The sequence below is a fragment of the Biomphalaria glabrata genome, chromosome 3 (genome assembly GCF_947242115.1).
Source record: "Biomphalaria glabrata chromosome 3, xgBioGlab47.1, whole genome shotgun sequence".
NCBI classification, from domain to species: Eukaryota; Metazoa; Mollusca; class Gastropoda; family Planorbidae; genus Biomphalaria; species Biomphalaria glabrata.
The window spans coordinates 38,416,106-38,443,565 of NC_074713.1; the positions used below are offsets into that span (position 1 = coordinate 38,416,106).

A 27,460-nucleotide genomic window follows, 5' to 3' on the forward strand; every position below is an offset into this window, starting at 1 on the left:
AGCCTATACATAAATCCAGCACTGCCAAAAGACTCAAGACAAAAGCCACACAATTGAGATGTACTTTCCATATTAAAGTAAAGACAAAACTTTCATCAAAAACACATCTAGCAAAACTACTGGACAAGACTTTTAAAAGAATAGCTGCACTTTTTCTTTCTCATTTATATTATAGGAAACATAGTATGATAAGACACAAAACAATTTCTATAATAATAAGAGAAATGTTATTTGTACATGTAAAGTTTAATTATAAAATAAACAAACAACATTTAAAACAACAAATATATAAACATTTTATTTGCCATTTAATTTCTGCTATCAGCAGCTGCTCAGAAATAAAGTTATCTGATTTCCATACTGTCATACTCAATATACCAGACTGACTGTTATACTAGAGCAGAATATTATGTGTTAAGATTTTGTTAACAAATGAATAATGGGTGACCGGTCATTTCATCCCCAGTCACTTCATCCCCAATTAAATATTTTATATATAAATATGATTATGTAGAATGCTTTTTGACATTTTATGACTTGTTACTAATGCGTTTACAGTGTTTCCTCTTTCAGTTTGTATTCTTAATGAGAAATCTTATATTATATTGTAAATCTGGGTGTGTACTTAGCTATAGCGCTTCTATTGAATGTGGGGGTTGTAATATCATAATATTATCCTGATCGAATGCCAAGGTTTGGTGGAAGTAGTAAAAAATCATTTGAGAGATAGAAGTGCGATTAAAATAATTATGATCATGCCGCTGATAACTTATCATCAAAGGCCAAGATGTGGTGCAAGTAGTGGAAATCTTTTGAGAGATAGAAGTGCGATTACAATAATTATGACTGTGCCGCTGATAACTTATCATCAAAGGCCAAGGTGTGGTGAAAGTAGTGGAAATCTTTTGAGAGATAGAAGTGCGATTACAATAATTATGACCGTGCCGCTGATAACTTATCATCAAAGGCCAAGCTGTGGTGAAAGTACGAATATGTTTCACTTTCATTTTTAGCCTTGAAATAAGGTTTTATTTTTTTCTTATAAAGGTGGAGTTCACCCATCCTCGTAATATCATGTCGCCTGTAGAAGTTTTGCTTTAATTCCTTTTAAACAGTAACGTGTTACAATTTTATCATTTAAATAAAAAATGAATACATTAAATATTGCTCATTTCATGATTTTTAAAATTACAATTTGTTAGATAAAATGATCAGATGATGAAAATATCAGGGGATGAAATGAAAAAAAATGCACCAAAATATAATACATATCTACAAGTCAACAAAACTCATTCTTTCATTCACATTTCTCTCTCATCCAGAAACTTTCCATCCTTATTTCTAACAACATGCATCCCAGAAACAATGGATCCCTCCATGGCAACATAGACACCAGGGGATGTAGAAGCCTGTAATACACCGAGAGCAAATCCTATGTTGAAATCAGCATCAGAGTCTTTCATGCATTCTGGTTTGACTGCACCAGTGAGGACAACAATCTGAAGGAAAAAAAAACATTAAATACGGGAAAGAGTCAAATTTCATTATAATGATTTCAACAGACAGATGTGAATTAATATAAGTATCCTAAGTTCCCTGACAATATACTGCTTAATGTGAATCTAACTTTTGAAGTTGTGTCATATTAGCCAGTTTGAAAGAATCAAATGAGATTTATAAACAAGTGGTATCACAGAAATTAATTCTTATATGTCATTAGCTTTCACAAAACATTAGAATATTATAATACTGGTACATAAAGATACAAATCTCTAATCTTCCAGTATGATATAGAGATGGGAAAAGCATTTATAAGAGAAAAATCAATGTAATTCCCCTTTTTATTTTTGCCACACAATTTTTCAATGTACATGATTTTTGTTTCATCACTGAACCATATATCTGGATCAAAATAGAAGGCATTTTCTCCAAAGTTTCTCCTAATTAATATATGTCATAGACTTTCTAATTATATTTACAAAATACCATGGAAAGGAACTTTTTAAGACATTCGTTTTTTACTTGTATGTATCCATTGTTGACAAGAAAATATTTTAAGACTAAAGCCGAATGTAATTTTGATTACCTTTTCTCCTACACCTGGTCCAAAGTCTTTTCCTTGGCCAACTCCAGCTCGGGCTAAGTAACGAGCTGTTTCACATATTGTGTCTGTGCCATGAGTAATTAGCACTAACTGCTGATTTGCATCCACAACACACCGGAGAATATCTTCCCTAACAGAAAAAAAAAGTTTATTACTTTATTATTCCAAGGAGTATGTTTGTTTACTTTTGACTTCTATTGTGAATGCAGACAGTAATATTTGGTAGATTTATCTTAAGTACACAATATAAACAGGTTAATATTTTCTGATTAGAAATTACATAAAAATATGCTCTGATCAATGGCATAAGTAAAAGCTGTCAAAAACTTTCCTAAAATAGACTGATATCTATGTTTCTAAGCCAACAATTTATAAAAATTGTCTGGCAAAAAAAAATCAGGCAAATCTGCAAAATTTGACGTGAGCTCAGGTAAAGATAATCAAATACTCCAACACATCATCTACTAGATAAAATGTAAAATTGAAATTAGAAATTGTAAGTCCAGGTAGTCTTATCAGAAATTGTAAGTCCGGGTAGTCTTATCAGAAATTGTAAGTCCAGGTAGTCTTATAAGAAATTGTAGGTCCTGATAATCTTATCAGAAATTGTAGGTCCAGATAATCTTATCAGAAAGGGTGGTCGAGAGGCCAAGTGCGCTTGAACTTGGCTTGGCTTGGCTACCTAGAAGGGGGCTCGAGGTTCGACACCCGACTCGGGCAGAGTTGTGTTTACTGAGCGCCTAAAGGCAGCGCGGAAAACCAACTTCTAGATACCCCCTCCCCCCCCCCCCCCCCCACCGGTCCACAAATGAGATAGGACCAAAAGCGCTCTGAGCATGCTATAAGCATGAAAGTAGCGCTATATAAAAGCTATAATAATAATAAATTGTAGGTCCAGGTAGTCTTATCAGAAATTGTAAGTCCAAGTAATCTTATAAGAAATTGTAAGTCCAGGTAGTCTTATAAGAAATTGTAAGTCCAGGTAGTCTTATAAGAAATTGTAAGTCCAGGTAGTCTTATCAGAAATTGTAAGTCCAGGTAGTCTTATAAGAAATTGTAAGTCCAGGTAGTCTTATCAGAAATTGTAAGTCCAGGTAGTCTTATCAGAAATTGTAGGTCCAGGTAGTCTTATAAGAAATTGTAAGTCCAGTTAGTCTTATCAGAAATTATAGGTCCTGTTAGTCTTATTAGAAATTGTAAGTTGAGTAAATTGAGTTTAGTTAACAATGAAGTTTACAATCAAAACCTGTCAGCATCAGTGATTTCCTGGCTATCTTTTGAGCAGATACTCTCTACTGTACATGAAAGATATGGCGCAGCTCTCGGAAGAATATTTATAACAGCTGGTGGACCAATTTCAAATCCATAGGCCCCTGGATGTTGTGGATACAATTTATCAATAGTTCCTAAAAAATATTGATGAATCAAATGTTAATGTACATAATATATTATACCACTTTTATATTCCAAATTTTTTTTTGTAAGGCTAATGTTTTTGAAAATTGCATTCAGATACTTTAAAAAACTGGGATATTATTGCAAGCTTTCAATTTTATGTATTACTATGCTGAATGTCTCTTTGTAAAAGCAGCTGTAAGTAGGTCTATTAATATGATATATTATATTTATGTAGACGTAGATTAGTCTATGCTTTTATTACTTTTAGGGAAGAGATTTCAATGTACTCCATTTTCTAATAGAACAAGCTTAGAAAAAAAATAGCCTAAGTTTGAGCCTTGCAGTGAATCTTGGATAATCAAAGGTTGTTTTTTTTTAAAGAAACACACTTCTGAAAAGCCTCTCTACTAAATCTAAAATGTATCATTTTTTCTGAAGAAGATAAAAACTAGATCTGGATGAGAGTAGATCTTAAAATAGATGACATTCTATGACTATGGCCTATTCTTAACCTTATTTTATGGCTGGGCTATCACCAGTTGCAGTATCAGTTGAGGCGAGGCAAACAAGATTCAGATTATATTTAATTTAAAGTAAATCTAGTCAACTCCAGCCAGTCTTGTCTCTAGCTAGATCTAGTTACTAGTAAATTCTAGTCTAATCTAAATCTAGAATTCTAGATTTTACTTTTTCTAATTTTATGTGTATATAATAGAGATCTCATCTAGACTATAGTAGGCTAATATAATTAGTAACTATTACTATTTTAGTAGATCTATATAATATAGTATATAGATTAGATATGTACTAGTGAGTCTAGATCTAATCTAGACTAGATTAGACTAGATCTATATTATATACTAAGACTGCTTTAGACTTTAGTGCTTTATTGCCTTTATACTTTATAAGTTTACTTTATTGATCCTTGTGGCTTGTGGAAATTTGTTGTGATAACAAGGACTCTTTTCTCATATAAAGTGTAAAGACAACACAACAGAAACATAGGCCTACACATAAATAGAACAGACACAACATAAAGAGTTCATTCAGTGACTACACACACTGACAGGCATCTTGTCTTGCTTGACCATCTTTTTGATGTTTCCTGATCAACTCTAGATCTATATTAGTCTGACTCTATATTGAGTCTATAGATCTATAGACTATAGAGTAATATAGAGTCTATTATCATTATATATGATTATATTATTTATCTAGATCTAGTACTTCTAGTTACTAGACTTAGATCTACTAGACTAGTTTAGACTCTAGACTAGAGAGACTAGTCTACTAGATGTAACTAGTCTAGGTCTAGTGACACCAGTCACTAATGAGTGACTAGTGATCTTGCTAAAACTAATAACTAAAGTGTCTAAACTAAAGTCTTAGACTTACTTAAGGCTTGGCTTAAGGCTAAAAGGCTAAGGTAAAACTAAACTAAGTTAAACTTGTCTCTTGATTGAATTTGAATCTTCACCTCCTGTTTGGATAATTAAAATATCCCCTTGGCCATGAATGGACATTCTGAAATTTCTGTTTGTAAACTAATCAAAGTAGAATCTAGATCAACATAGTTACGATAGTAACATATAATAATTTTTCTCGATGTAGATCTAGATCTATGTCTAGAAAAATTAGGTCTAGAGTCTAAGTCTAGATCTATGTCTACAAAAATCTATGTCTAGATCTAGATTAAGAATAAAGGTAAGTTATTCAATCATTATAAGGGATTATTATTTAGGAGTAGCTTCCCCTACACCAGTGAACGTAGATTAGAGAATCATATCTAAGAAGCGAAAGTGTTTATTTAATGTCAAATCGAACATTGCGAAAAAATAACAACACCAGAGTGTCTAGATCTGTTATAAATTCATGTCTTGTTTTTTAACAAATCTTCTTTTGCATCATACATTCATCGAGCTTTGAAAGCGGACTTCGAATATTGATCCAGGTATCAATAGTATCATGATGAGTGATGAGATCTACTATGATTTACTATTTACTATCAGTATGCTATGACTATGACTATGAGTATCAATACTATCAATCATCTACTAACTAGATCTAGTAGTAGTAGTAGTAGTAGTACTAGATTACTAGATCTAGATCTAGATCATCATTAGAATTAGATCATATTAGAATTTAGATGATGATAGATCTATATAGTCTTATTATTCTTATAGATAGATTGACGAGATTGTCTAGATCTATAGTAAGCCTATAGTAGTTTATTTAATTCGGACATTACATGAATTTGGACATTCGCTGTTTTTGTGGTCATTAAAAAAAAATATTTTTATATTTATTACAAAATTAGCACGCTGTAAAATGTGGTTGTCCATTTTCGAATGATTTTGATTCAATTTCCTCCATTTAGCTGTCTTTTTATGTAAGAAAAACGAATTTCAAATTTGTTAGTCAGGTTGTTGTTTTTTCCTATGTTACCCGGATGACTTTACCTCTTCCTAGGGTTAAGACAAGACTATATTTTTTGATTGGCTAAGTCTATACTAATGAGCCCGGCAATATTTATTCTGTTTTTGGAGCTGATTTATTTGATTCATAAACCAAGTTGTTTGATTCCATACAAAAAAAAAAATTAATAGGGTGTGTCCAAATTAAATTACGATTTTCTTACCAAAATTTATTTGGGACAGCCAGTTTTGGACATCAATAAAAATGATCTTATATTATATTTGTTCGTTTGTTGTTGTTTTTTAAACAGAGAATAAATGGGCATAAATAAATGTTTGAAGTGAGCTTGGTACATTGAATGAAGTTAAATGCTTAGATCTAGACCTACTAGATAGATCTAGTTTTATATAGAGAGAATATAGAGTATAGAGGATTCAGTTAGGCAAGAATGGCTATCCTAACCTGTACTATACTACAAAAGATCATCTGTATTAGAAATTTATTAAATTAATAAACAAAAAACACAAACATTCAACACACATCTAATCATGCAAACTTAAAATAAGTCTAAAAGTCTGTGTAGAAGTCACTATCCCAGTGACCTAATTTTGGTAGAATAAGTGTGTTCATATTTTATTTTTTGTGTTCGTATTTATGTATATATTGAAAACATCTTGATGATTTCATGTGAGGGGCTATGCCTGGGGATCTTAAAATTTAGTTAATGTTAATATAGAATTAAAATCTGAGTTTATAGATGCCTAAATATAGAGACTGTCCGAAATAAATTATGGTGTCCGGAATCAAATAATGTGGGTCAAATTTGTCAGAATTAAATGAAAACACACGGCCTCTTTGACCTTAAATATAATAAGAAATATAGGTTAGGGGTACAAATATAAGTAGTCATCCTTATTCTCCTTTAACTAAAGAAGATTTTGATACGTCATTTTTTTTTCTTTGTTGAACCATTGTAATAATAATGCGCTGTCAAAGTCAAACTTTCAAATTTGGACCTATAGGTGTCCGAATAGCATAAACTACTCTAGTATTTCTTATGTAAACATGGCCTAGATTGCCTAGATCGATGAAGTAATCAAAGAAGAATAATGCTTTCATAGAGCTGGTCAACTTTTTTTTTTGAGGGTCTTAAGTTTGGTCTAAGTTGGTACCCAAGGAAAATTTCTGCCAAGTTTTATCAAGATCGGTCAAACGGTTTTGATTTCTATACGGGGACATACATACATACATACATACATACCATACCATACCATACCATACCATACCATACCATACCATACCATACCATACCATACCATACCATACCATACCATACCATACCATACCATACCATACCATACCATACCATACCATACCATACCATACCATACCATACCATACCATACCATACCATACCATACCATACCATACCATACCATACCATACCATACCATACCATACCATACCATACCATACCATACCATACCATACCATACCATACCATACCATACCATACCATACCATACCATACCATACCATACCATACCATACCATACCATACCATACCATACCATACCATACCATACCATACCATACCATACCATACCATACCATACCATACCATACCATACCATACCATACCATACCATACCATACCATACCATACCATACCATACCATACCATACCATACCATACCATACCATACCATACCATACCATACCATACCATACCATACATACGCCTTACTTTCTACTTTATATATTAGATTAGTAGGCTGAGTAGCCCTACAATTTCTAGACAGGGCTGAGTAGACTAGGTACTACAGTAGAATGTTGATTATCTAGTTTAAATTGGGAGCAGGGTCTGTTTGGATAATCAAATGCAAAATATTATAAACAGTCCAATTCACCAACAATATAAATAAAGAAAATTCATATGTGGTATTGTGCTATACATAAACATCAAATTGAAGTATAATTTAGGGGGGGGGGGCAAAGCCTCATATATATAGGCCTAGTAACCTACCAGAAGTGAGACAAATAATCACTGAACATTGCTGCACATCAGCAAGACTACTTAGAGATTGTAGGCCTACTGTAAAAGGTAAAAAAAAAGCAGTCTGGACATACCCTACAATCAATTAGATTCTCAGTGGTTTTCCAGCTTCTTATTTTAAAGCTTATTTTTTTTTATTTTAATTTTTTTTTTACAGGTTGAACTCTCACTGATCAATAATCACTTGATAGTTTAAATCTATTATCTATGCTGTCATTTCAGACTGGAGATGACAGTTAAAATTAACTTTTGTAGATAGTTCAAACTGACTACTATTGACAGACAGGTTGTACCAAATGTTGACCTGGACAATTCATTTAGAAGGTGGGCCTAAGAGAGTTAATCATGCTGCTGTGGCCATTGGACTCAGAATATACTCTTTTGGTGGCTATTGCACTGGTGAGGATTATGAAACAACACGACCAATGGATGTTCACATATTAAATACAGGTCAGTTGAATTGATGCATTTAAAAAAAATTGTTTTGAATGAATCAACAACGCACCAAAATATTTTTTTAAATTACCGGTATGGTATGTGGAACTGAGTAGTAAAAGGTTTTACCAATCTTGATGTCTCTAAAAGACTTCTTGTCCTTAATAGTTTCTGTGTCTCTAATAGATTCAATCTCTCTAATAGATTACCTCATCTCAGTTGAGAAAGTCAATTTGGTGGATCTTTATGCTGCTTTGTAATCATAGATTACATTCAAACAGTGAAGTTTGGGCCTTAAGTTTCAACTTTTTATTGACTCAACACATGCATCTTACTCAACACTCACATCTTACATCTTACTCAACACATGCATCTTACTCAATGCACACATCTTACTCTATGCACACATTTTACTCAACACATACATCTAACTCAATACATACATCTAACTCAACACATACATCTTTCTCAACACATACATCTTTCTCAACACATACATCTTACTCAACACATACATCTAACTCAACACATACATCTAACTCAATACATACATCTAACTCAAAACATACATCTTTTTCAACACATACATCTTTCTCAACACATACATCTTACTCAACACATACATCTAGCTCAATACATACATCTTACTCAATACATACATCTTTCTCAACACATACATCTTTCTCAACACATTCATCTTACTCAATACATACATCTAACTCAACACATACATCTTTCTCAACACATGCATCTTTCTCAACACATACATCTTTCTCAACACTCACATCTTACTCAACACATACAACTTACTCAAGACATACAACTTACTCAACACATACAACTTACTCAAGACATACAACTTACTTAACACATACAACTTACTCAACACTCACATCTTACTCAACACATACAACTTACTCAACACATACAACTTACTCAACACTCACATCTTACTCAACACATACATCTTACTCAACACATATAACTTACTCAAGACATACAACTTACTCAACACTTACATCTTACTGAATGCATGCATCTTACTCAATGCATACTTCTTACTCAACACCAAAATGTTAGAATTAGTGTCTGCTATAAACAGATTTCTAAAAAATGTTTACATGATGAGGATGAAAAAAAAATGTTAGTCCACTGTGAAGAAGCAACAAGTTATTTCAGTTTCTTTTGACTCCTGGCAGTAACCTTGCATTGGTCTCTATTACCACTACCCACATCCAAAGTGGACTTGGATAACACACCCTACCAACGTTATGGTCATACAGCGGTGGAGTATGAAGACTGTGCTTACATTTGGGGAGGAAGAAATGACAGTATTGGAGCCTGCAAGATTTTGTACAGATTCTGTGCTGGTATTACTTTCATTCTTAATAGTTTTTTGTTTTTTTAAACGTTAATTTTAGCATGCTGGCATAAAATTTTGCATTTCATTTCTTCTGTAAAGCAAATTAGGAAAGTCTAAAAAAAATATCAGCAAAACAATCCTTGTAGTTAACATTGCCCTTTTTTTTTGTCTTTCCAGCGACATTGAAATGGGATAAACCTCAGGTATCTGGTCCAGTGCCAGAGGCCAGGGATGGCCATACTGCATGTATCATTCAGGACAAGATGTACATATTTGCTGGATATGAAGAGTTTGTGAGTGTTTGACAAGCTTGAATTCATCCTTAATTTGAATGTGTTACTGCACTAATGGTGTTTCCTTGTGTTTTTTTCTAGTTCTAAATCTTGATATCAAAGTGTTTTAAATCGATTCCTGTGATCAATTTTATTATGTAATTATGTTTCAACACATAAAAATAATTGACTTAAAAAGGGTGTGGGGGACAATAAATATTATCTAAATTCACCCAGTTCTATATTTTAAAAAAAAAGATAAAATTTTTAAATTTGTGATATTCTATAACATTAATACCAAAACGATGGACCTACTTACTGGAATAGAATAAAAAATTGTACTTTTACATAAAACATGTCAGTTTTGAAAAATAAAATCTAAAAAAAAAATAACCCTCTAATATTCAGAATTAGGTTTGTATCTAAAAGTAATGTGTTTCTTCTTTGTCTAAATGTGTCCATTCATATCTCATTCTAGACTGATCGTTTCTCGAATGACATGAATTACTTAAACTTGAAGACATTTGAATGGGTTGCTGTCATTTTTAATGTAAGTACCAAATTTCATAATTGATTTATTTTCATCCTTTGTTCTCGACTACCACATTCGGTGCACTGGTACTGCAGAACTTGGTTTCTTTGAGCGAGGTTTGGGTTTTAGCTGAGTTCTAATGGATGGTAACCATTTTATGTCATAAAATATTTTGTATTATCACAAAATGCCAAATTTAAATGACAAGTAGGTTTAACACTACAAAAGGAAAACATGAATTATCTAGTAATTAAATTATTCTGAATAAAATAATTTCATAGTGAAGAAATGTACAATCCAAATAATACCTTCTTGTATTCACAAACTGGTGAGTTATTTCCCTTCCCTTGTGGACTAAAGAATATCAAGGATACAGAGTAACCACTAGAAAGTATCCTCTCCACATTGAAATAGCCAGTAAAGATTATAGGTGCTTTGTCTCAATGTCATTTTTGAAAAAAAATCCAACTTGGAACCTAAAGATTTGCAAGTGTGATCTAATATTCCGGGTTTCCCAACGAATGAAAGAGCCCGCAGTGCATGAGAGAGGTGACAGACCATGAGAGCGGTAGAAGGACCTAAAAGAGATGACACAGCATGAGACAGATGGGAGAGCATAAGAGAGTTGTCCTCATGATTGAATCATAAGAAAATTGGTTATGAGGCATCATTGAATTTTCTAACAACAGTATTTTGTGATAGATCATCAATCAAATTAATGAGCATAGCCAGTGGGTAAAGCTAGTAAGTGTGTTTATGTATATATAGATATATTATTGTTAATAATATTTATTTTATTCTTCAATTTTATTCATACATTAAATTTTCTTTCTCCAGGGTAATCCAGCAAGATGGAGAGACTTTCACACTGCAACAGCCATCGGTACTGTAATGTATATCTACGGAGGTCGTTGTGATCATGGAGGGGACCAGTTTACCAACAATGAGTTCTACTGCAACAGGCTCATGGCCTTTGAAACAGTGACTGAAACATGGACCAGACTGGCATCGTCAACAGTGGATGCCCCCTTGGGACGCCGTAGTCATTCCGCATGTATGTGCCCTCAAGCTTTAACCATCATTTATATGTTTATTTTTTCAAATCTTTTTCATGCCAAGCATTTTAACTTCTATTCTCTAGTTGAGTATAAAGGATCACTTTACATCTTTGGAGGCTACAATAGCTTGCTTGAGATCCACTTCAATGATTTACATCGTTATGATTTTGGTAAGTAAATCGAATGATACAAACACAATCACTATTTGAGATTTTTACTTTTTAACTTAAACCACTAATGCTTTTTTTGGTCTTTTTTTTACTGGTATAAATTCCTATACAGATAGTCTACATTAGTTTGCTTGTTGTCTTTATTTTAGTGATTCTTGATCTTGACGTTTGCCTTGTTAAAAAAAATGTTATTATAGTATTGAATTCTAAGTAACCTGTTGTTGCTTTAGCCAGAGTATAAAGTTATTTTAGGGTAGTAATATATTTCACATATATTATTGGCTTGAGTCTCTTGAATCATTCAATGCTTCTGGTGTCTGCCTTGACACACTTTCTTCAGCCACCAATCAATGGACCAGACTGAAGGTGCCAGGTATTGGCCCAAGTCCTCGTAGGAGGCAGTGTGCCTGTGTAATTGGAAGCAAAGTCTATTTCTTTGGCGGGACAAGTCCCAATGTTCCCTTGGACATAACAGATGAATCAAGTCCCTCAGACTCAGATCTCATTGACAGATCAGATCTTTATGTTCTTGACTTCGGTATGTGAAACTAATTATAATTTCTTACACTCTTTATAATATCATTTATTTCTCTACTTTTGGTGGTAGAAATGTGAGGTTGTCAGTGGTAGCTTAGTTTATAGAAATGTTGTAAAGAAGTGGTTGTCAGTGAGACTAATTATAAGTTCTTATACTCTTTATTATTTATCATTTATTTCTCTACTTTTGGTGGTAGAAATGTGAGGTTGTCAGTGGTAGCTTAGTTTATAGAAATGTTGTAAAGAAGTGGTTGTCAGTGGTGGCTTAGTTTATAGAAATGTTGTATAGAAGTGGTTGTCAGTGTTTGGTTAGGTTATACAAATGTGGTATAAAAGTAGTTGACATTGGTGGTCTAGATTATACAGATGTTGTGTAAAAAGGTTGTGTAGATGTTATAGACAGTGGTGGATTAAACCATATAGATGATTTTTAGAAGTGTTTGTCTGTGGTAGCTATACAAATGTTGCATAAAAGTGATTGGTTTTTAGCCAGTGTAACAACCAGATTTCCAGCTATGGTAACTTCATAAAATTTATGCTTATTAAAAATTTTTTTCTCGTTAGTATTTAACCTTTTTTCCCATCAATACAAGTATTTTAATTCGTACACGACTAGTTGATATACAAAGACATTTTGCATATAAAAAAATATTTTGCAAGAATTAATACAAATTTTGATTTCTTTGAATATTTTTCTTTTTAGAACCATCATTAAAAACTTTGGCTTCTCTGGTTATTATTCAACACAAGATAGAGTGTTCCTACTTGCCTCATGATTTAAGGTAAATTTAAACAACAGCCATCATGCTATTGACAAGGGTTTTAGATAGTTCTCAAAATTTTCCAAACCTTCAGCTAGATATGACAGCTAAGGAATTCAAACCCTGGAACATTTTTTAACGATATAAAGTGCAGAATATATAACTAGCCAACCATATAACTAGCCAACCACCACAGCACTAATTAAGAAGTTTGCTTACAAAACTAACTCAGAGCATAATTGTTAAAAAGAGTGTATCATTCATTTCATAGCTTTCATAGCATAATGTCACAAGAATATAGGAAGGATGCTAATTCCCTTATTCCCACTTTGACCATCTTAACACAGTGTACAGATCTTTCTTTAAGTTTTATTCACCTTTTTTTTTCTCTTAAAAAACTTTTGTAACTTGTTAAGTGAGCTGCAAAAAAACCCAGAGTGTATGTAATAATGGTTTGTTTATTTAATCAAGGTCAAAATGATCAGCTTTATGTTCTACTGTGCATAGCTTATTGAAAGAGTTGGATTATTTTCTCTAATCATTTTGAGGTTGAATTATATTGCTAAAGCTTATTGCTTGTAACTTTTCAAAACAGGTGGGAGCTTGCAATCATGACCACTGACAATAACATAACAAGGCTTCATCCAACAAATGGTTAACACAGACACACATCTCAACATTGCAGGGGAGTCTGACCTTATTGGTGAAGCAATTGAGTCTGTCAAGTGGGTCACCATGACATTGATAATAAAACCATGTGAAGTCGAGGGTAACAGTGTTTTCTGCATTACCACAGTGTGTACTACTAAATGAAACATGTGTGAATGTGCTGTTCTTCAACCTAATGTTTGTGCACAAATTATCTTTTAAAATTTGTCTTCTGTATATATCTATAAGATAAAAAGTCTCTTCTTGTTGTTTCTTCATTAATTAATGTGGTGAGATGTTAATTTTTCAATAATTTTATTGCCGGTGAATCATCCTCAATACATTACCTTAAAGGCTGAGTGGATTTCTGTATGATTGTTTGAATTATTTGTGATTATTACTTCAGAACAGAATAGAATTGTTAAGCTTGTGATTAGTTGTAAGCACTCATTGAAAATTTACAATGATACTGGTACTAACAATTTTATCGCAATGGCTGATGATCAACATTTTTAAAGACACATGTTGTTTTCTTTTTAAAATGTACATATTGCTGACTGAATGGAGACAAGTGGGATTGTCATACTGAGGAAGTAAAGCATTAATGAGGTTGAAGTGGGAATAATAGTGAGAAAGCAATGCAAAAATGAGAATGCAATAGTGAGAAAGTAATGATAGTGAGGATATAATGCAATAGTGAGAGAGTAATGTAATTGTGGGCACATAAATGATGAGGAAAGCATGTAATAGGAAGAAATATGATAGTGAAGGAGGAATGAAATAATAGTGAAGTGAGTAGGCATGATTTGGTGAGATAGCATGTAAAAACTCTACCTCTGTCTATTTGAAATACATTTATGAAAGATATTAAAGTTGTCATTAATTATGCTGTGCGGAGATCAACCACTGTGATATTTTGGCTAGTTTAAACCTGAATAGTTGATTCTTGAACTTATAGCTATGTGGTCATTCTCTATGGACACAAAAAGGGTCTTTTTTTTTTTTTCAACACAATAGTTATATAATATACACTTAAAAACTTAAAGAAGCATAAATATGAACAGAGTAGAGTTTCTTAATAGAAAATTTATTTATGGATAGATTTCCCTAGTGCTAGAAGTGTCTTGACTTCAACTAAGTCCAGCATTGTTTAATCAATAACAAAGTTGGTATTACAAAAATATCAAATTGAAAACTTCTATGCAACTAGTTCAAATAGTCTATGAGAGGGAAGCTTAATAATTATTCTCTTAGCTGTCTCTATAGTCTCTTTCCTGCTTTTAATCTGGTCACTATCCCTATATATATATACGCTGGGCTCTCATTGTGAAACATAATTATTGAATACTGGTATCACAGGGAGAGTTTTCAGTTTACAACAAAGACGTGTGATGACCAAGGTCAATATTGTTTAGCATGAACTCTTGGTAGGTATAATTACATCTTTGTTCATGTGACAAATGTTGGAATATTCTTTTAATTGCCAAACTCTACTTCACATTGTGCTGTTCTCTTATATTTTTATTTAGCCAAGGACCCCCAAGGTATAATTGTTGTATATAATGTTATTACAAAATGTGAATAGAACTGCACATGGACATTTTACAAATCATTTTAAACATTGTACTCTTATATTATTTGTATAAATAAACATAGTTTAAAAGTCACTAACTACTCTTGTATTGTAATTAAATAACTGTGGAAGAAGCAAAATAGAAAGTAGCTCATAGCCATGATATTTGTCTTGTGATCAAGATGTCAAAAAATATTTTTTTATCCAGATATTACAAAACAGTTCTTGCCATCGCCCCTAGGGTGATTTCGTTACCTCCCTTTGACTTTACAGTAGATACTTTTATTAAAATAAACATTTTTTACAAATGCATCTGAATGTTTGAAAGCTGATGTTTCTGTTGTTTCAAAAGAAAAAAGATTATCTCTATTTTTTTTTGTTACTTTGTACACTATCTGCAAGCACATATTTGTTTCAATGAAATGTGTCTAGAAGACACATAGAATGACTAGTACAACACCTCACATTCAAAATGAACAACTGGATGTGTTGAGATAATAACATTGACTAGTTCATTGAATGAGTTCATTTTTGTTAGTTTCTATTAAAGGCACACATCAAATGCTAAGTTGGTCTACACCAAACTGACAACAAATAATCTATCTAGGAGTAGGCAAGACATTTTGAGACCTACTTTCATTGTGCAGCCAAAGAGAATTTTGGAAGTTAGTTCTTGAATTTCTTAAATTTATTTGACATTTTTATTTCAACTTTAATGATTTAATATCTATTCTTCAATATAGTTGTAAAAACAAACATTCTCGCTGACCAGATTTAAATATAAGCATTCAAGTTTGAGGTTTACGACAGGTCTCCACATTTTGATCTAAGAAACACTGATACATAATAATGAGTCATATATTTTCAATACTTTGCATCCTCCTTGTTGACAGCACTGAGAAGATGATAAAATGATGCAGTCATGAGTCTTATTTTTAAAGTCTTGTTGTTGTAGTCATGGCCTGCCATAACTTTAAACATTTCTTTTTCTGAATGTTTGAACACTGACTGACTGTTGGTGCAACCTTAATTTTTATAATTTATTACTGACATGCTACAACACTATTTAATAAACTTTCTTGTATTTTGTCTCCATTTATGCACCTTCATCCAAAAGTTTTTAGGATTTTTGCTCCTTCTCCATTTGTTAGTTCTCACTTAAAATGTGTTGGTGATGGTGTGCTGAGATTAAAATTCTGGTTCAAGATTGAAAGTATTGTTAAAATGTGTTGTTAATCAGATAATATTCTTGATTTTCAATCATTGTTCATAGTAAAGTCAGGATTCTGTTTATAATCTATGTTCAAATATGATACATTCTTAAAATACATATATATATGCAGGCCTGTTTTATAAAATGTGAAAAAAAAAGTCTCAAAAACTTTTTATGCAATAAAAGAAACTAGTCTTGGTTGTTTTACAGCAGCACAATTTTATTTGTATAAACTTAAAAGCATTAATGATCACTTATTATTTGATCTACATACATATATTTTGTGTTGTAAGTGCAGTGTAGGCTATTGAATGCAGTGAGGAAACAAAGCAGCATTATTATCATGTCCCATTTCTACTTTGGACTGTTTTTGTGTTTCTACTTACTATATTAGTTTTTGTATATAAATTATTATATAACTGTTAATGAAAGTTTTTTCTTTCCTTCAGAATGCATTCAAAGTTGAAAAGTAAGAAATATACTAGTACCTATATTTGGCCTATAAACTCAAAAGTTATTTTTAATTAAAAATGCATTAGTAAACATCTTAAGTAGCTTTCCCTGTGTTCTTTACAACCTGGGTTAATTTTGAAAAAAAAATAAAAAATTTGATGGATTTTGATTAAGTATTTAATCAGTAAGTGATATGAAAGAAAGAAGCAGTCCATAATGTCCACTGAACTCATTGTTCTTCCAAGTGAGTACAACAACTAGTAAAACTTCCCAACAAAGGCACCTGTTTTTTTCAGGTCAATTATTTGGCAGCTGTCTATCCATACATATGATGATGTACTGATGTGACCTCAACTCCGTTTCTATCCTACCATGAGCTCAACTGGCTTTTTAATCTGGTCACTATCCCCATGTATATACATCGGGCTCTCATTGTGAAACATAATTATTGTATACTGGTACCTATTGTGTTGAAATTCACTTATTGCATTCTGGGCTGTTGTCTCAATGGTCCTAGGTTCAAACCCTGCCAGCTTCATTCCCCGCCATCCTACACGAGGTTTGGGCTAAGATGTAATAAATAATCTTCAATTCTAAAGGAGCATCCAAAACATGTGAAACATTACAATGCAATACACTAATAGTTCTGTACATACACTACAAACACATATAACAAAGACCATTGAGATTATGCATTTTTATTGGAATTCTGTGTACATGTGGTTGATGTTAGTTTCCCAGTGAAGATAGGAAAAAGTTTCATGAGCCTGCATCAATCAGTTGTAGAGGAACAAGTGCTCGCTCTTTAGATGTATAAGCAACACAACCATTGGCAATCAGTTCATCAAGTATGATGTAAACCCTCTCAATATTGTACACAATCTGTCAGAAGATAAGGATTCCAAAACAAACAATCAAACCGCCCAAACCCCCCTTTTTTTTTTCAGTCAGGAAATTTTTTCATTCTGAAAATTGTTTTTAAATACAATAAACATTTCCAATAGACTTCTGTGTTAGATTATTTATATTAGACTATTTGTGTTATATATTAGTTTACACTAAATTGTTTCACATTCTGTTTTATACTGGACTAATGGTGTTACATTTTGTTTTATAGTGGATTATTGGGGTTATACTGTTTTAAACAATAGTAGTTGTGTTGCACTGTTATGTCTAAAACAAATTCTCTGTAAAATCATTAGAACCTAAATATTGTTTAGTAAATGATTTCTCATATCCTATGGACTCGAAGATGCCTGTAACTGTAAATGACTACATGAAGTGTGAACAGTTTTTTCTTTGGGTTATTTACAATGATCATATTAAGTTTTCTAGAAATAATTTTTGTTACCATTTTGATTTCTGTTTTAAGATTCCATGAAAACTTTAATGAAAGCAAACAAGCAAACAGAAACAACTAAAAATGTGTATACTAACGAATAAGTAGAATGGTCAAAATTTTAATGAAAATTCTCACTACATCACACTATTATGATATGAATATTTATATTTTTAGCATTCCCTAACATACTAAAAATAATTGATACTTTTGCTATTTTGATACTAGTGCTATTAGGGCATGGAATGGGTAGCCTGAGCTAGCCAGGAAAACCAGTGACTTGGCAGAATTTAAGTCATTGGTTAACATGCATGACGCATAAGACGTAATCATCTTCTTTTTTGAAGTAACGTCTGTATTATATAAGATAAGATCTTAGAAAAGCAAACCCTTTTTTTTTTTTACAAAGCTACACCACATTGCTGACACATAGTTCGTTCCTCCCAATTTCCATGTCCTGATCAACTTGAAACTTAACACAATTATTCAGTGCCCCTAACAAAACATGAATGAATCAATGAATTGCCCAATTATTTTATCAATTAGTCATAATTAATTAATTTTATATAGAATATGTAGAAAAAAACTGCAGGCTAAGGGGAGATTAATCATGCATAATGTCAATAAAATAATTAAATGATAGTGTAAAGTTTTTTTTAAGACTATATTAATGTAAAGATTGTATCAATGACTATGTATATTAATTATAAATGAAAATTTGTATAACTTAGGATTTCTTGATCAACTGGTATAGGATTTGTTAATCAACATTGTCTTAACATTTTCATAAATAATTTTTCTTTCTACAAAAATACATAACATCTTTGCCACAAAACATAACATCTTTGCCACAAAATAGTGTGTTATACCCAATAAATATAAAAAAAAAATAAAAAAAATATTTTGCTTGTTTAATGCTCTGCTAAAAATATCGAAGGATGCACAAACAAATTTAGCAAATTAAAAAAGGATACATCCAGCTCAGACTGAAAAAAAAAAAAAAAGTTATTTAAAAAGAAAAAAAAAAGAAGAGAAATGTGATGGTATCCTTTAATTTGACTCTTTTTAAGCAAAACTAAAAGTAGGATAAATTGATTTTTAAAAGAAAAATAACTAAAAAAAAACAAAAAAACTTTCTGCTACATTACTGCAAATGTCAAAGCAAGAAAACCTTAAAAAATGTGTAAACAGAACAGCAGAGATATTTTCATAAATATTCAAGTTAACCATTTGGATAAAAAATTCTTTTCTTTTGACCTATATGCATCACTATCTGTGTCATACGGTCACATGCATTTTATTAGGTGAAAAATATGATAACTAACATGCTTGATGGCTGAGTGGTAAAGTGCTTGGCTTCTGAACCAAAGTGTACACCCAGCTTAAAAGGGTACCCAACACTAGTTAAGGAAAAGTAAAGATGGTTGGTCATTGTGCTGGCCACATGACACCCTCATTAACAGTAGACCACAACAAGAAATGACCAATACATCATCTACCCTATAGATTGCATGTTCTGAATGGGGAACTTTACTTACTAACAAAAGAAAATCCTCACAATGACAAAGTAAAAAAAACCTTCATTCTGCTTCACTGCCTCATTAAAAATAATGACTAATAACAATTTTAATGATAGCTTGTATTACTTTTACTTGAAAAACTTAGAAAATTCAGGCAACCTGTTCTGTGCTCTAAATGGTAATAGGTAAGAAGCTTTGGTAAAGTTTAGATATATTTTGAGTGTCTGTACTTACCACATGTTGAAAATAAGTTGCAATACAATCCATGAATACATTTAGCAATTCTTGAATGGCCAGTTCATTCTAGATTGAAAAGAAATTAAGCAAACACAATTTTATTTGGTAGGATTGATGCTCTGTGAAATATTCATATTTTCTAAGTTGTTTGTAGTCCTTAAAGCAGTCTTTATAAATGTTCTGATTCAAGGTGTTCTATTTTGTTTAATCAAAAAGATAAGAAATTGAGCAGTATGAAAATTATTCATCTTTAGATTATATTACAACATAAGAGATGTATCTGAAAACAAAAATAAACAAAAACAAAAAACAATGAATCCCAGGTAATAATAAAAAAAAGAAGCGATTTCTGAAAAATTCAGTTGTGTCAAATGACTACAAAAAGATAAAGCTGAAACATTATAAGTCTGAGCTATATATTAAGACTACAAAATGATAAAATATTAAACTTAATAAAGCCTGGAGACACTATGAAGACATCATAAATCAATATTACAACCTAAAACCTATACCAGTATAAAAAAAAAGAATAAATAATTTACCATATGGCATTAGTTCGGGTACAAAAGTCAGATTATTTGCAGATGAATGCATTATATATAGAACAATAAAAACAACACAAGATAAATTTTACAAAGAGAATTAGATGAAATACAGAAATGGGAATCAAATTGAAGCATGTCTTTCCACCCACAAAAAATGTCAGCTATTAAGAGTAACAAAAAAACAAAACCAATAGATTCCACTTATTTTATTCATGGTAAACCAGTAACACAGGCTAAAAACGCAAAATGCCTTGGTGTTACAATAAATGAAAAACTGTCATGGAATCCCCATATTGATGAAACTATCAAAAAATCAAACAAAGCGTTAGGGTTTATTAAAAGAAATTTCATAAATCAAATAAGAACATAAAACTAAAATGTTATTTAACCTTGGTTAGGCCAATAATAGAATATGCATCCTCTGTTTGGGACCCCTCAACTCAAGAAAACATTAAGAAACTGGATACAAAATAGAACATATTCACATTTAACTAGAGAAACACCTTTAGCAAAATCACTAAATTTAGAAAGCTTTTAGGATAGAAGACTTAAAAGTAAAGTAGCAATTATACATAAAACACTGAACCATAATCTTCAAATACAAAAACAAAACTGAATAAAATACTCGGAAAGACACAAAGATAAAGGCACATTCCTCGTTTCATATGCCAGGACAAATTTGTACAAATGCTCCTTCTTCCCTAGTGCTATTAGAGCATGGAATGGGTTGCCTGAGCCAGCCAGGAAAACCAATGACTTGGCAGAATTTAAGACATTGGTTAACATGCATGGCTAGATTGACTTAGGAACACTTGTATGATGTAATCATCTTTTTTTAAGTAATGTCTGTATTTTTTAAGATAAGAAGATATGGACCAGAACCTAAGCTTTGGTCTGAGCAAACAAATATCCAATAGTTTAGATACTAGATACTGGGCTGGATTATAAAAGTGAGTAAGCTATTAATAAAAAAAAAACAACAACATTGTTATTGTGGGTAGTTTGGAATGATACTGTAGATATCAGTAGACATTATGGCTGGTAAATATTGTAAAAGTTATTTAAACAAAAAATAAACATGATTACTTCATCTTTGGTTGTTCCACAAATCAGAGTCAGTGTGGTAAACATCTTGTACACCACTGTCATGTTGTCATGGCTGAAGAAGTTGCACTGTAGATATATATACAAAGAAAAAAAGTTCTTGAATGGGACATTGGACAAATATTAGGAGGCAGTGTTAGCTTAGAAGGCAGAGGTATGTGCATGGGCTTCTATTGATTGACTCAAAATTATTTTGAAATTTACTTCATCAAAACAAAAAAAAATAACTGTCTTCTTATTTTTTTCTGAAATAGTTTGTAAGTGCTTCATATCCATTAAAATAAAAATGATGTCATTCATTTCTATAAAAACACTTATATGATAAGAAAAGGTAGTTGTATTGGTCCAAACAAATGAAAATTCAGTTTGACCACCAGTACAATTGTCCACCTCAGAATAACTACAACAATATGGATGCAAACACGAAAAACATTCACACACAAAACACACACTCACAACCTATGTACTTCTGAGTGTTGACAATGACCTGGCCTCCATCATTAATAAAAAACAAATACAATTCTTACACTTAAACCATACAAAGCTTCAAAATCAATGGTCCTTATGTTGTGTAGTTTACATTTTTTTAAATTGTTGCAAAAAATCAGACAATGAAATATAGGCCTATCTATTAATGAGACATTGAAATATAGCTATTAATGAGACAATGAAATATAGCTATCAATGAGACAATGAAATATATCTATCAATGAGACAATGAAATATAGCTATCAATGAGACAATGAAATATAGTTTTCAATGAGACAATGAAATATAGCTATCAATGAGACAATGAAATATAGCTATCAATGAGACAATGAAATATAGCTATAAATGAGACAATGAAATATAGCTATCAATGAGACAATGAAATATAGCTATCAATGAGACAATGAAATATAGCTATCAATGAGACAATGAAATATAGCTATCAATGAGACAATGAAATATAGCTATCAATGAGACAATGAAATATAGTTTTCAATGAGACAATGAAATATAGCTATCAATGAGACAATGAAATATAGCTATCAATGAGACAATGAAATATAGCTATAAATGAGGCAATGAAATATAGCTATCAATGAGACAATGAAATATAGGTATCAATGAGACAATGAAATATAGCTATTAATGAGACAATGAAATATAGCTATCAATGAGACAATGAAATATAGCTATCAATGAGACAATGAAATATAGCTATCAATGAGGCAATGAAATATAGCTATAAATGAGGCAATGAAATATAGCTATCAATGAGACAATGAAATATAGCTATCAATGAGACAATGAAATATAGCTATTTTATTGTTCTTATGAATAGATGAGTGAAACAGACAATTAGAAATGACAAAAGCCCATCACTAGTCTAACTAAATGATTTGTTTCTCTCTCCTTAGGTCATGATTATGTTGTGCAAGACATTAGCTTTTATTGAGGTGATTATTAGCATTAATGGGAATTGGTTTATCTTAATTGTTGGTAATACTAACCAACAAAAAAGTATGATCCATGAGATGACTGAGCCCAAGATAAAAAAAAAAAAAAACAGAAACATGCTTTTAAACAGGCTTTGATTTATTTAGGTGCATAACAGTCTTTGATTATTAACATTGATGAGAATTGATGTTGCCCATCATAGAACCTTAAATACATTTCTAGCAGTGCATATGATTCATTTTTGTATTTAATATTATAACATAGTCTTCATTTGAATATTTGAATATATCCAAAAAAAGATGGCATTTGGTCAAACCCCATGATGTATAAATGCCCCAACTAACTATCAAACATTTAAAAATGAAACAAACAATAGCTCAAATATGAAATTGCTTCTACTGACACAGTGGAGCACATTCATCAGTAACTGGCATACACAGACATGGTACAATTTTTGTACGAATCTTGTGTTTGGTGAATGAATTTAGAAATTTCAGAAATTTCATGTTTTTTCTATGAGCATTACATCAATTAATATTGTTTTTACATTTTAAACTATACATAGGTAAAACAAAAATGTTGATGGTGCAGCCATTTAACTCTCAAGAAAGTTGGGGCAGAAAAAAAACTTTTTAAGACCAATGATATAGACATTTATGACAAAGTCTTGACAAAACCAAAAGAAAAAAAATATACATATAAATAATAGTGAATTATTTTAAGTCTGGGAAGTGAGTATTTTCATAGGCACATTTATGTGGAAAGATTGATTGAAAACGAAACAGATACTCTTTTCACACAGAGCAAGGGAAATTAAACTTTTTTTCTTTTTTACTTTTCAGCTAATTTTTGCATAAAGTGTAGATAGTTGATGTCACTAGCATTGTTCGAATTCATTACCATTAATTCACTTATCATGGTCAGCGAAGTCACTTGCAAAATAAAAAGATATTGGCTTGAATATCATAAAATGATCATTTATTATCTACCTTTCATTTCTGTAATTCTCCTTAACAAAATGTGCCATTTAAACTAATATTTACAAACCAAATATAAATGTCCTGATGTTCACTATTTATCTAATTACTTTACAATCGTACCTGTTTCTTTGATCGCATTAAGCACTTGTTGATCACAGCTGTGTCTCTCAGTTCTCTCTCCTTTTCCTGGACATGTTGATAATTTCTGAAGAGAGATGTTGAACAGTTATTCCATGCATTGTCTCATTTTGTTGCAAGAGTGTAAGTGTATACAGAGAGAGGCATGAAGATCTTCCATATTTGGAATGGGCACTGCATCAGCTGTAGTGGCAATAGAGAGGCAGGATATTTCCATTCGGTAGGCTAGGTTTAACCATTTTTAATTTTTATAGCCATATTTATTTCTTTTTCTTAGCCCATCATGAATTGGACCATTGAACATTGCAACTTTGTTGAAGCATATTATGAAAATAACCTATATTATCTTATCTTATCTTATATAATACAGACATTACTTCAAAAAAGAAGATGATTACGTCCTACGCGTCATGCATTTAGTCATGCATATTGTTACGAATCTCACTATCCAGGCTCTCTGCAAACTGCACCATACACCACCAACTTAAAGAACTTGACAACTCAGGGCTCCAAAGTAACGTAACACTTTAATAGTTGAATAAGTAACAGCCAATACTGTACAATTGGCAACACGTACACTGTACAAATATCTCTCTTGTTAATAGCCGTTCCGCCGTATCGACTCTTGCACTGGCCTCTCCGTCTCGTTCCGGGCTTGCACTGGGTTCAACAGTTCAGGACTGACTTCACACACTAGGCTCGTTGTGTCGGACTCGATCGCAGACCAAGATCAAGATGCCAGCCGTCTCAACTGTACTTGACAGTACTCCGCACTGAACCGTCGTAATGTTCCGTACAGAACCACACCGCTGAACTGTGCTGTAGTCGACCGGACTGTAGTGGACCTTCTGTCGTAAACCTCCTTTCTGAACCTTCTGTCGTGAACCTTGCTGTATTGAGCCCCTTTTCTCAACTGTCTTGACTGCGTCGCCTCCGCTCTTATATAGGGTCCCTACTGGCCTTCTCGAACCGGACAGAACGCCGCTCGACGTTTCTAGGTGGTCAGATGACTACAACTCTCGTGACGCTCCTGAGCTCTGTTCACGACGTCGAACCTTCCCGGACCGCAGTCGATCCTTCCCGAACCGCCGTGTTGACACTTGTCTCGGCTGACCGTCGTAACTCGTCACGGTTGACCGCTCCTCTAGCGCTGGCCTAGGGCGATTTGCGTCGGCTGACTACACACACACCACTACCCCTCTCTGTGCCACCACCAAGTTTATAACAATATTAACCAATGACTTAAATTCTGCCAAGTCACTGGTTTTCCTGGCTAGCTCAGGCAACCCATTCCATGCTCTAATAGCACTAGGGAAGAAGGAGTATTTGTACAAATTATGTTATAGTGACGCATTCAACTCAGTAAAAATGCCTCTGTACTAGACCAGAAAACATTTTTTTTAAATCCCTTAAAACAACACTGGATAGTTGGGTCATTTAGGTAGATTCATTCAAAATATATAGGAGATCTTTATGCCCTATACATAGGAACAAAATTATTTTAGAATCTCAATGGCTAGATTTATGAGTTTCTTTTAGCTGAAGTTATGAGGATATTATTTAACAAGCATAATAACATCCAAGTTTTAAGTCTTAATAAACTTTCCCAATTGATAGTCACACACACACATTCAAATGGCATTGACATTTCAGTCCCCTCCTTATTCCCATGGTTTTCTAAGCAAATTTTGTTTTGGAAAAAGGAATTTTTATATCATGTTTGCTTCTACATAGTGCTATTTTTATATTGACCATTCTGTCATTTCTGACATCTTTGAAAAAGTTATTTATGTTACAAGGACATGGGTAAAAATAATCATTTTAGATTGATGAACATAAGTGAGACTTCTAGATAGAGCTGGATCTCTATTAAAATAGTGATCTGTCAGTGAAAAAGATTTTTATTGTTTTTTTTTTTTATAATCATTATGTGAATATACCAGCTAATGCCCACTGCAATATGGTGGAAAGTGTCTTTTTACTTTATTTCCCAAAATGATTAAATCATCTTGTTTTGAATCTCTGTCACTTTCTGTAAGAAAAGTCATTGTCATAATTTAAATAGAGAAACAACAATGTTACAATATAATACAATGATTGAATGAACTAACCTTCTTAATCTGATCCGTCCCTGCTTATTTACAATGAAGCAAAATAATATCATTGGAACAGAATGAGTGACTAGATATTTTATAACAATATTATCAATATATTTTAATGTAGATTATGTTCAGACTTCAATTTACTTCAACAAAAACATAGTGATTGTCATAAATTTAATAACAATCTTAGTATTTTTACAATGTTTCATGATCAGTCAATTCATACTGGCATAGTCAATGAATTAGTCTAATTAAAATTTTCTAATTGGACCTACTGTGACCTACAATCTTAGAATCTAACTATGTACTATGACTTTATGTAACTATACTATCTAGTCTAGGTCTACTACTCAGACAGTCACAGTGAGTACTAGTAGTAAGCAGTAGTTAGTAGTACTAGGACTAGAAGTACTTCAAGTAGATCTAGATCTAGATCTAGAATAATCTAGATCTAGTTACTATCTAGTAGTAGAAGACAAGTGACCTAGCTAGATGATAGATCTAGTCTAGTGACTAGTCGCATTATACTCGGTTAATTCAGATCTAGAATAGAGTTCTATGAATAGATCTAGATCAATTCTAGATTCTAGTCACAGAGTCGTCTACAGTCTAGTCTAGAAAAGATTTAACTGTTTAAGTCAGTGCATACATTCGAAATAACGATAGATTTATACACTAGTTTTGTTTATTCCCCCCCCCCCCAACCAGGGGAAACAAATCTAAAATATTAAATAAATATATATATATCGTAGATATAAATTGCCTCCCCTTTAGAAGTATGATTTTAGAAGTATTAGAAGTATGATTTTAAGATCTAAAAAAAACTATCATAAACATTTATCGCAAAAATAATTTTAGGTGCATTCATTTCTTGAAAAATCTACTTTCTGAACTAGGTCAATATTTGTCTAATATTTTTTATCAGTAGATCTATATGATTATGAGAAGGCTTGTTAGCCAGTATAAGAAGTGATATGGATAGCCTTTCAAAATATAAAAATAAATAATAACATACAATAGTAATAGAAATAATAATAATATTTTTTCTTAGAGTCTGAAGATTA

At 32.1% G+C, this 27,460-nt stretch overlaps 3 protein-coding genes across 11 annotated transcripts; 1 reads left to right on the plus strand and 2 right to left on the minus strand.

The window, feature by feature from the left end:
- Positions 1-271: 271 nt before the first annotated feature.
- On the minus strand, positions 272-5,198 carry LOC106058798 (uncharacterized). Its single transcript, XM_013216292.2, has 4 exons — positions 4,980-5,198; positions 3,351-3,510; positions 2,087-2,234; positions 272-1,499 (listed from the first exon to the last, which is right to left on the minus strand). Exons 1-4 carry the CDS (start codon positions 5,023-5,025, stop codon positions 1,302-1,304), a joined length of 552 nt encoding a protein of 183 aa, XP_013071746.1. The 5' UTR covers positions 5,026-5,198; the 3' UTR covers positions 272-1,301.
- Positions 5,199-5,239: 41 nt separating this feature from the next.
- LOC106062138 (kelch domain-containing protein 3-like) lies at positions 5,240-15,420 on the plus strand. Of its 2 annotated transcripts, none has more exons than XM_056024936.1 (10): positions 5,240-5,453; positions 8,131-8,423; positions 9,608-9,778; positions 9,949-10,064; positions 10,522-10,593; positions 11,413-11,629; positions 11,717-11,803; positions 12,144-12,341; positions 13,044-13,122; positions 13,697-15,420. In XM_056024936.1, exons 2-10 carry the CDS (start codon positions 8,270-8,272, stop codon positions 13,758-13,760), a joined length of 1,158 nt encoding a protein of 385 aa, XP_055880911.1. In that variant the 5' UTR covers positions 5,240-5,453; positions 8,131-8,269; the 3' UTR covers positions 13,761-15,420. The 2 variants fall into 2 exon arrangements, with proteins under 2 accessions (XP_055880911.1, XP_055880910.1); XM_056024935.1 differs by having other exon boundaries at positions 8,196-8,423.
- Positions 15,421-16,496: 1,076 nt separating this feature from the next.
- LOC106062137 (AP-4 complex subunit sigma-1-like) lies at positions 16,497-27,113 on the minus strand. 8 transcript variants are annotated; one of them, XM_056024947.1, is made up of 6 exons: positions 27,046-27,097; positions 26,406-26,475; positions 24,277-24,477; positions 21,716-21,802; positions 20,082-20,150; positions 16,497-17,554 (listed from the first exon to the last, which is right to left on the minus strand). In XM_056024947.1, the coding sequence occupies exons 3-6, from the start codon at positions 24,292-24,294 to the stop codon at positions 17,351-17,353; spliced, it is 378 nt and encodes a 125-aa protein (XP_055880922.1). In that variant the 5' UTR covers positions 24,295-24,477; positions 26,406-26,475; positions 27,046-27,097; the 3' UTR covers positions 16,497-17,350. The 8 variants fall into 8 exon arrangements, with proteins under 8 accessions (XP_055880922.1, XP_055880923.1, XP_055880921.1 ...); XM_056024948.1 differs by having other exon boundaries at positions 26,406-26,425; positions 27,046-27,087; XM_056024945.1 differs by having other exon boundaries at positions 16,498-17,554; positions 24,277-24,361; positions 26,406-26,425; positions 27,046-27,098.
- Between the last annotated feature and the right edge of the window lie 347 nt (positions 27,114-27,460).

Coding starts and splice junctions, on each gene's coding strand:
- LOC106058798 (XM_013216292.2), bottom strand. CDS start 5,025: ATGTCCATTCATGGCCAAGGGGATATTTTAATTATCCAAACAGGAG. Junction 2,235..3,350: donor GAAATCACTGATGCTGACAG/GTTTTGATTGTA, acceptor TTTTTCTGTTAG/GGAAGATATTCTCCGGTGTG. Junction 1,500..2,086: donor GACCAGGTGTAGGAGAAAAG/GTAATCAAAATT, acceptor TTTTTCCTTCAG/ATTGTTGTCCTCACTGGTGC.
- LOC106062137 (XM_056024941.1), bottom strand. CDS start 26,458: ATGATATTATTTTGCTTCATTGTAAATAAGCAGGGACGGATCAGATTA. Junction 24,362..26,405: donor GGACGGATCAGATTAAGAAG/GTTAGTTCATTC, acceptor ATCTCTCTTCAG/AAATTATCAACATGTCCAGG. Junction 20,151..21,715: donor GTGGAACAACCAAAGATGAA/GTAATCATGTTT, acceptor TTTTCAATCTAG/AATGAACTGGCCATTCAAGA.
- LOC106062138 (XM_056024936.1), top strand. CDS start 8,270: ATGTTGACCTGGACAATTCATTTAGAAGGTGGGCCTAAGAGAGTTAAT. Junction 8,424..9,607: donor TGTTCACATATTAAATACAG/GTCAGTTGAATT, acceptor GACTCCTGGCAG/TAACCTTGCATTGGTCTCTA. Junction 9,779..9,948: donor TTTGTACAGATTCTGTGCTG/GTATTACTTTCA, acceptor TTGTCTTTCCAG/CGACATTGAAATGGGATAAA.